Raw genomic sequence first — 10,180 nt, 5'->3', positions numbered from 1 at the left:
ACAAAGAAGCATAGAGAAAAGTATCTATTTTCACTACAAGACCTCTAATCATATGAGTGGCTTTTCTCTGTGACACACTAAAGCCGTTTAATGATGAGGCAAGGCCACTTAACAGAATTTTGATAGTGTTGGATTTAACAAGTCTACTAAGTCATTTTGGACACAGCTTTAGGCAAATTCTAAACCTCAAAATCAGGTTCATCCAACAGATCTTTCTCAGAAATTTATGAGGCCTCTACAATAGAACTTGAAAAGAGAAAAAGGCCAAATGCTGCTGTAACCTGTTATATGCTGAATCGCAAGAATGCAAAGGGGTCAATCTTACTTCCCATGAAGTCAATGCCAAACCTCATACTGACTTCAGAGCTGCAGGATCAGACACAAACATGCCACCTGTGCTGGCAAACCCAGGCAGGGAAGGCCTCTGCAAGCTCTTCCTCCAAAAACTCCAGGCAACTCACCATGACAGGCCTGCACAGAGAGAATCCACAGCTCCCTGCTCTTACATGTCCACACTCACCAGCACTGGTCATGCCTGAAGCTGGGCATCTATTCATAGAGATAAGGAAAATCTTTTTTTTCCTTGCTATGTAGGCCAGAAGTTCTTTGAGGAAGTGAGCAGCACTGTCTTTATGGTGCTTTAGAAATAAGTGGTCAATTAATAATATATTAGGGAGAAGAGGTTCAGAAATAGAAACTGGGGTGGAAGAGAAGGAAAATTATGTAACCCTTTACATGGGCTCCTTGCTTTGACAACCAAGGACAATGCATGCACTCTCATACCAGTGCATGGTAAGACACCTGACTCCTCAGAGAAATAACAGGGGAACCACAGGACTGTACATCACAATTTAGGCTTCGCTATGAAAGAAAATATCATTGCACTAGAAGTAATTAGGGGGGATTTTAGGCTTCCTGACACCAGGGGAGCATCTGTCATTTTTTCAAACATTTAAAGCACCCATGGGTGCTTGGCATATCATTATGTCCCATGATGCTGCCTGTGCCCCTGGCTCTTAGATGATCCCTGCCATATTGTGAGAGGACGTATTTTAATTACTAAATGGAGCTGCATACAAGAAAAATGTCAGGTCCTAGATGGGACCTACTCAAATGAGTAGAGTTTGGCCTATTTTAAATGGGGTTTAAAAAATAAGGAAAATGTTAGTTTTGTTAAGCCACAGGATCACCATATTGAACAGTTTTAAGATGCAGAATTATTTATCTTAAAATCATAAGGTGATTTTCTTTATTGCTATTTAAATAGCACAGCTAGATCATTATATACACTCACCCTAAATCAAAGAACAAAAATGTTTACTCTATGTAGGGGTTTCATGAGACAAAAGGTGAAGAACAGACCTGACTTGGAGTACCAAAAATCTGAAAAATTAACCCAAACATAATTCACAGCAGGTTCAGTTAGGGTTCTTCATTTTTTTTAAATATATTTTAAAACTTCAGTTCATATGAGGATTCTAATCAGTTTATAAGCGACTACACAACGCAAGAACCAACTAGTGCAAAATTATTAAGGTGATTATTAAGGAGAAACTATTGACTTTCTGCTTGAAGCCTCCAATCCTGCACCTGAAGGTCTGTAGTAGACTTCTCCATCTGCAAAGACTAACTCCAGATGAGAGAGGAGAGGGACCATGCACAAAAATTGTGTGATTAAGGCATACACGCTCAGTCCTGCAAGGTGATGAACACTTTCATCTCTTAGAACCACAACAACAAATGTGACAACAAATGCATTCTTTGTATTAAATGAAATTAATAGAAATTAAAGATAGTTTTTAAGGGTATAGAACCAGGTTCTACATTTGACAATTTCCCAATTAGTACATGAGACTAAACCAATCTGTTAAGGATTTCACATACACTACTGTGAAAACAGCTAGTCCTTGGATGTATTGACAGACTCTGCTGCTTTGTTGATGTACATGTTCTTTAAAGTAAACTGTTTATTTTATGCCTAAATCTTCTACAACTTTTGACCCGTAAGATACAGACTATTGCAATATCTTTTTTTTTTTTTTTTAGAAATCTTGCTGTCCAGCAATTCATGGGCTTTGAAATGATCCAAGTGACAAGTTGGCTCAACTCCTGGAGAGGGGTAACTTGTCAATAGTTTTGTGAACTTTAACTATATTGGACCTTCATAGCCTTTTTCCTAGCACTGATTTTTGCTAATGTATCCACTAATTGCACTGGGCAAAATTTTAAAAACTTGGATCTGCTTGTGTCTCCTGAGAGTGAAGAAGTTGTCAATCAGACCTTCTTAGTGATGGTGTTCCAGAGTAGAGAGAAGCTGGAACAGTCAGTCATATCTGAACAGCAAGGAATGATGTAAGTTATGTATCTAGTGCAGTAAGAGAGCAATTTTAAAATAGTCTCATGGCTTTCAGGTGACCAGCAGAGGAAAATACTTTGAAACCACTCTCATAAAACAGCAGAATAGTCCTCAGAATAAAGCAAAGAGTGGTATCCTCACTATGTGATAAAAAAAGTATTCCGGCATGTCCATGCACAGGTACAAGTGGAGAGAGGGCTTGATTTGCACATAATAAAAACACTGTTTGAGACATTTGTCCACACAACAAAATAACTGCACTTTCAAGTGAATAGAAGGAGTTTGTGCTAGAGCTGGTGGCCAGACAAGAAAAAATAACCAGTTGGGTGGAGTCCATTCAAAACGCTTGTTTTTCATGTTTTTGGCCATAAACAAAAAGACAAAAAATGCAACAATAAATCCTTTTGAGCCAAAACAAAATGTATGACCTCATTTTTTTGTAATATGTAGCCTTTTTCACTTTTTTAACTTTTCACTAGATTTGTCAGATTTTTGTACTTATCAAATTCAAAAGTGCAGCAGGTGTGTGATGGAGGCATACTGGACTTTTTCCTAATAAAAGTCACCTGTATTTTACTGTACAAAGCATAAAAACAGTGTGCCTGGCATGCTTTATGAATAGGGGTCTGCCTAACTTGCAGGGGGACTTACCAATTTTTGCAGGTTAATCATGGCCTAATGTTCATGGTCATTTTGCAGCAGCCACACCCCTTGGTTCTGATAGTTGGAGAGGCCCTGCCCCTCAGTGCTGATTGGCAGAGAGGCTCCAGGGAGGGAGGAGGGATGAGGGGTAGCCACCGTCTTGACTGCTGGCTGCCTTTCATGTGGCCCCACCCCTCGGTGCCGATTGGCAGAGAGACCTTGGCGGGGGGGAGGAGGGATGACGGGGTAACCACCATTTTGTCTGCTGCCCATCATGCCACCCCGCCAGCTGGCACCTTCGCTTCCTGGCACCAAGGACTGCCGGCTCCCACTGGGGAGCCAACATTTTATTTTTATTAAGTTATGTTGTCATTGATTTCATGGATTTCATGGTTTCCACAAAATCTGCAACACCATGAATTAAATATTTCCCTATTTATAAAGCATGAAGCTAATCCCACAGGGATTTGTTGTGTGAACTTCATTGTACCCTTTTTAGTCTTTTCTTTGCCACTCCATCAAACTGGAACTGCTGCATTCAACAACCTTTTTCACTCACAGCCAGGTCCATTTCAGATTTTATTTTCTGTTAAAAGCCTTTTGTGATTAAATAGAACTTGAATGTGGTCATCTGCTTCTGAAGCATCATCATAAAATAGCAAATAAAAACATTAAAGAGGTCACCTGTTCCTAAATCTTGCATTGCACATACCAGGGGAAAATAAGTTTGAACATTACCCATGCTTATATTTTTACAGTGTTCAGAGTAGGTGCCTAGCAGTTTGAATTCAAGCTCACTTTGTGCTGGCTAAGGACTAACTCCATTGCAATGAATGTAGTTATGACAGCAATAAATACTGAGAGATCAGAATCAAGCACAAGTGAATCTACTTCTGCATTGGGATGGTCTCTTTGATAAATGTCACACCCATTTTTGTTTTTATAATAGATGTACCCCTTATAATAGATTAGCACAACCTTCTAATTTTCTTTGAAGCATGGATTGTAGGAAGACTGACATACTTAAAAGTTTTTTTCCCCTATGCTTTTGTATATTCTAAGGACCCAAACACTAAACAGCACTTTAGAGGCATCTGGGCCACTTTTAAGTTTTACTTTCTGATAGAGTAACAATATTAGAAGCTATTTAAAAGCTCCAGATTTGCTTCTGACATATTTAAGGAAAAATACTGTGTATCATTTAACCTGTCCATTTCTCTCAATAGCACTTGAAAGGTGTCTGGGCTAGCTGATTTCCCTTTCATTTTGCATTTTAAAGGCTAAAATCAGGATCTGACAACTGCTCTCCATTTAGATTGTGGGAATTCAACTGAAAAAATAATGCAAAATGTTTATGAGAAGAGCATTAAAGACCCAGAGCATTAAAGACAAAGATTGAATTGTTTCTGGAAGTTCCATTGTACTGTTTAGTCTCACTGTACTGATTCAAAACTAACCTAAGTTGGTAGTGGCCAAAAAGTTATTGAGGTGGAAGAGGGTTGGCATTAGATGAGATTGGTAGTACAGTAAACAGAGATATCTGACAAGACTAATGCAGAGCTCTAGGCAGAGAGTTTAAAATGAGTGACAGAAGACATGAAGTAACCAAACTGCTTTGGATAAAGACAAACAGCTAATAGAAAATGCAAGCAATTCTGGAGGCTGCATCAAAGACACAAATGGAAAAACACATAGATCAGGAGGACAAAAACAACAGGTAGAACATTTTCTTAAATAGACCAGCCCCCAAACAAACCTCTAGAAATATGTGATGAAGACCTACCAGCAGAGCTTGATACTGATTCTTGGAGCCATTACACTGGCAGAAGTTAGAGAAGCTACCAGTAAATGAGAAAAAAAAACCCTGGAAAATAGGCCTGTGGATTTAGATTCAGCCGATTTGGGGGACAGTGATTTGATTTGGTGATTCAAATCACTGTCCCGAATTAATTCAGCCAAATCTGATTCAGAGATTCAGCTGCTGCCGAATCAGCCGAATCTCTGATTCATGCAGGCCCCATCCACCACCCGCTCTCAACGGCTGCCCTGCCTGCCCCAGCTCTTTGGGGAAAAAAAAGCCTCCACTCAATGGCTCCTGCCTGGCAGGGGGCAATCCCCACTGCCTCATGGCACATGGCGGGCTCTGCCATGAGCCCCACAACCCACACCCATTCTCCCAGCCCCCCATGGCTACCCTGCTCACCCAGTCTCCAGCCCTTTAAAAAAAAAAGCTCTGACTCACCAGCTGCTGCCCAGCAGGGAGGTGATCCCTGGTGCCCCCCACTGCCCTGTGCTGTGTGGGGAGCTCTACCATGAGCCCCCAGAACCCTCAAGGCCACTGCAGCAGGCAGTGAGCTCAGGTGGAGGGTTTGTTTTTTTCTTAAAGGGCCAGAGCTGGGGTGGGCAGGACAGCCATGGGGGTGGGCTGTGTGAGTGGGCAGGGGTTTGGGGGCTCATGGCAGAGCCCCCCATGCATCAGGGAGCAGTTGAGGGCAGCAGGGATCACCCCTCTGCCAGGCAGCAGCCAGTGAGTGGGGGCTTTTTTTTAAAGGGCCAGGGGCTGGGGGTGGGCAGGGCAGCCATGGGGGGGCTGGGGGAGCATGTGGGGACTAGGGGGTGTTCCAGGGGTCTGGGAGAGCAGGCAGGGGATGGGGTCTGGCAGGGGTCTCCCCTATGGTCCCCTCCTCGTTCCTCCAGCCTCCTCTAGCCTCCCCTTTCCCTCTTTGTTTTAAGGGCTGTTTATTTTCCACCTATAGGAACTTTTACTACCTTTAATTTTCCCTCAGCCTGAAGAAGGGCACATGTGCCCAAAAGCTTGCAAAGAAAGAGGTTTTTTGCAATTTCTTAGTTGGTCTAATAAAATATATCATCTCTGAACCAAGAGTTTTAGAGTTTTGCATTTTCTTTTCTTAACGTAGTCATTTACCTTGTATTGAACAAGCAAATCATCCTTGAATCACCTAGCCACACTCTCAACAATCATGAAAAAAAGCAGTTGCATTTATAATCCCTAGTGCCAGATGCTTCCAGGTTTCTTATTTCACCGTTAAACCTTGAGTAACTCCATGACACTCAAAGCTGCTGGATTTTACACCAGCATCAACACTTGCATTCTGATTCCTAGTTCACAGCATCCCTTTCTGCAATGACTTAGCACTTTCCATTTTCCATTTCTTATTAGAAAACCAAAATTCAGGGTGTTACAATGCCATACATCTCACAAGGTATCTTTGAAATGGAAATAAAATGAAAAATAGTCAGTGAGCTGGAAAAGCACAGCAGAAAAGGTTGCTGTTGTACAGCAGGAAGCAAATGAATGTTTGCAGTGGGGTTGCACAGAGTTGAAGCTGGCACAGGTTGTGGAGAAAAAGAGTTAGTTAAGAAAATTTACAGGCACTAGCTTAGTAGGCAAAAAATAACAGATTTATCAACAAGATTTTCTGCAGTTTTCTCTTATCAAATATGCAGAGTGGAAAAATTTCCAGTAAAACTGAGTAAAATAAAATGGAATACCTACATTACATCTTTTTGCCATATTTTAAAGGCAAACTCCCTTGCTGTTTGCTCCCAGTCCAGCAAAGCCTAACTTGAGCATGTGTTAATTTTGTTCACATGAAGTTTGTGGGCTTTCCTGGATCTGAGCCAGAGGGCTCAGCACTTTGCATATTAATGTCTAAGTCATCCACCTACAAAGGATCAAGGATCTAGTTATGTTAGGGCTGCGTGAAGCTTCAGTCCCTGATTTGATTCAGCAGAGATTCAGCCCAATTCAGTGGCCAAGTCTCTGAATCCAAATCAAATCAGCAGACCCTTTAATCTCTCCAAATTGAATTGGAATCCTCCGAATAGATTCAGACAGATTCAGAAAGATTCGAAAATTCGGATGTAGACATACCTTTAAATGTCTTCTCTACATACCTCAAGGTAGCAGACAGTTTGTGAATGCTGTGATGCTGGGGCAGATGGAGTGGACAGGAGCCCAGAGGAGCATGGGGGGCTCCCCAGTGCGCTCGGCAGCAGACCCAGAAGTGGACCAGAAGCACTTCTGGTCCACTTCCAGGTCTGCCGGGGAGCACACTGGGGGCCCCCTCCCCACACCCCTCCAGCTTGGCAACTGGTGCCTCCTGGGTTTTGGGCAGCACCCGGGTTCTCCCTGCGGCCAACTGCTGAGCCAGAGGGGCCGCGAGGTGGGGGGCCGGGCCCAGTGCACTCCATGATGGACCCAGAAGTGGATCGAAAGTACTTCTGGTCCACTTCTGGGTTCACTGCCAAGCATGTGGGCCCCCCCTCTCCTGTGGGACGCACCATCCACCCCAGCATTGCAGCGTTCACAAGCTGCACCTGGTACCTTGAGGTATGTAGAAAAAACACTTAAAGCTGTGTCTACATCCAAATCGCTGCTTTGAATCAACGAATCAAATCACCGCCCCCAATTTGGGCCAAATCCGAATCAAATATGGCCCACTTCGCACACCCCTACTACATGTATCCTTTTGCAGGATTGTAGTCTTGCCATTCCTTTAATAATACACCTCAGGTGGTTGCTGCAGACAGAGATTCACAACTCCACTGAAGCTGTGTACAGTTGAATCACATAAGCACACTTCTAAGCCAGGTTCTGTTTGTGCTTAAAATGGAATAATTAGACTGATCCCTTTGCAGCCACTAGAATGGTACTGTTGTAAGGTAGAGCAGACACACCCACTGTATTGTGTCTTACTGCTGCTTTGATTAATTACTATCAAGTTGTGCAATTAAAAATAGCAATTGGATCAGCGATGCCTCGAAAACTAAAACTAGTTAAATAACTATTAAGCATATTAATATGGTGGTGAGTAATAGTGTATTTAAATCATTTTGATCAGGCTTGAAGTATGTGAATTATTTTCCCTTCCTACGTCTCCGCTTTAAAAAAACCCAAGCATTATGAGTCACAGGAAGCTGCTGAATACGATCCATTTTAATACTACTGATCAGAGCAGTACATATCATCACAATTTTACCTAAAACTACACCTAGACCTGATCTGGAAGTGTCTAGTTTTTGCCCTTTTCTGTGACTACAAACATCTCAAACACTTATTTTTAGATAATTTTGAGATAAATTAGATGAACAGATCCTTGATCAGCAAGACTGAAATCCCTGTGGCAAAAAAAAAGCGTATTTATCTATATTTTTCAAGGCATCATTTCAAAGTGAATCATATGAGAAATTCTTGGAATCTTCCATTATTTCCCAAAAGTACACAACAACAATATGCTGAAACTAAAAACAGCACATTTTTCTTTTTGCACATAAAAATCATAGAAGAGTTTTCTGTTATTTTAAAATACAATTTAACTTTGGTGGTATATAAAAAAAACAACAAAAAAACACTTGGAGCCAGATTCTCCCAACAGTATTCAGGCAAAGTATACTTCTTACTCCAGTTTCACTGGAACTATTCACAGAGGCTAAGTACAGACATTCAAAAAGCCCAATCCTGCATTGATTCAATCTTTGCAGGTTAGTTTAAACTGTACAGATTGAACCTGAAGCAAGTGAATAGACATTCACTTTTGTGTCCAGAAATGCATCTGCATGCCTGCAGTGGCTCAGCCTAGAAGCTGAAGGGTGCTAGAGCAAGGCCTCCCTTCCCTTCAGCAGTGGTCAGAAGGCTGGAAGAAAGCTGGGAGAGAAGCTCTGCAAGCTTTCCCCACCTCCCTGCTCAAGCTGGGGCTGGTGGGGGGCATGGCCAGGCCCTGTCAGGCCTGATGAGTATGATTGGGAAGGGTTTAAACCCCCACCCTGGCCTGAACAATCCCTAAATGGGAGGGGGAAAGTAGCCCCTGCCTGGCTTTGCTCCACTTGCCACTCCAGTGGCTAGCATGCTGAGTTGGAGGAATGGGAAGGGCATTTAAACCCTCTCTCCCCTGTCTGCACAGGACCCCAGCCCAAGTTTGCCTGTCTGGGGCTGCTTCACCCCTGACAGGCTTTTCCCTGCTCGCCACTTGAGCATATGGGGTAGGGAGCATGGGCCAGATGCTGGCCCCAGGCTAGCATACTGAGGCGGAGAGGAGGGAGGGGGTTTAAATCTCCTTCCCTCCCTTCTCTCAACAGCAAAGCATGGCAGGGGTGAAGCAGCCCCTACCAGACTTTTCTCCACTCGCTTCTCAAGCAGAGGGGGCAGGAGACATGGCCAGATGCCAGCCCCAGGCTGGCATGCTGAGGCAGAGGGGAGGAAGGAGTGTTTAAATCCCCCCCTTCCTTCATCTCCTTCACCTCAGCATGCTGGCCCGGGGCCAGCATCTGGCCACATGCCCTGCCTCCTCCACTTGAGCAGTGAGTGGGGGAAAAGCCTGTGAGTGGCTGCTCTGCCCCTGCCAGGGAGACCCGGCTGCAGTCCCAAGCAAGGTTTCCCACCCCAACCCCTTCTCAGCCAGCTAGAGCAGTGATAGTGCTTAAGCTAGGGAGCAGAGAGGTGGGGCCAGCCCTGCTCTACTGGAGCGGAGAGCATAGACCAGCCCAGGGCTGCAAAGCATCTGGGATGCGGGGGGACTCCAGTCTAACTTAAACTAGGAAGGGGTCTAGGACACATATTGCATTGCAGTTTGACCCAAATCAGTTAAGTCTACATTCAACCAGGTTTATCTTAAACCAGTTTTGGCCATTTTGAAAGTAGTTTATGTGCACAGAACTTCTATTCTGTTACAGGTTTAAACCAGTTTCTGATCACTTAAACCAATTTATGCGTAACTTCTGTTCCTGGCCCGAGTCAGGTTGTACACAGCTGGAGTAGGATCTGTTCATTATACTTACCTGGGAAACTCCGAGAGATGATATAAGTCAGAATTGGTTTTTTGGTAGTATTAGAAGTATCTACTGTAGTCACAGCATTAATGATGACTGCTGTCCAATACTTTGTTATCTTCCTTGTCTGTAGCTGCAGATAACTATAGCAAGATTTTAGCCATTTGGGATGAATATTCTGAAACATTTTTGACCTCTGCTTGAGGTTTGATTTTTATTTCTTAAAGGCTTAAGCAAAAATGATTCAGCCTTGTTTGAGAATTATGTTATTAAAAAAAGATGATGTTGCCAGTATTGATTTTTTCCCTGTTTTTTTTTAAATCAGCTAACATACCCATAGAGTCTTGAACAAGAATAGTAGTCCCTCATTACTATAACCTATGAGCAACTTCA

The 10,180-nt window shown here is 43.1% G+C and overlaps 1 protein-coding gene across 3 annotated transcripts in view; it reads left to right on the top strand.

The window, feature by feature from the left end:
• Positions 1–10,180, top strand: part of KIAA1644 (KIAA1644 ortholog) — a 280,240-nt gene that overhangs the window by 196,472 nt on the left and 73,588 nt on the right. Inside the window, exon 5 of one of the 3 annotated variants that reach the window (XM_019515764.1) lies at positions 2,047–3,114. The exons of the other annotated variants lie outside the window; for them this stretch is intronic. Coding sequence (XP_019371309.1) covers position 2,047 — 1 coding nt within the window. The 3' untranslated portion in view covers positions 2,048–3,114. Of the gene's footprint in view, positions 1–2,046; positions 3,115–10,180 lie in introns of those variants that run through there. 3 annotated transcript variants of the gene reach the window in all.

Source organism: Gavialis gangeticus, unplaced genomic scaffold (genome assembly GCF_001723915.1).
Source record: "Gavialis gangeticus isolate Ggan-Ray unplaced genomic scaffold, GavGan_comp1, whole genome shotgun sequence".
NCBI classification, from domain to species: domain Eukaryota; kingdom Metazoa; phylum Chordata; order Crocodylia; family Gavialidae; genus Gavialis; species Gavialis gangeticus.
Note: the sequence above shows the minus strand (reverse complement) of the source record. Positions and strands in the feature narration are given on the sequence as shown.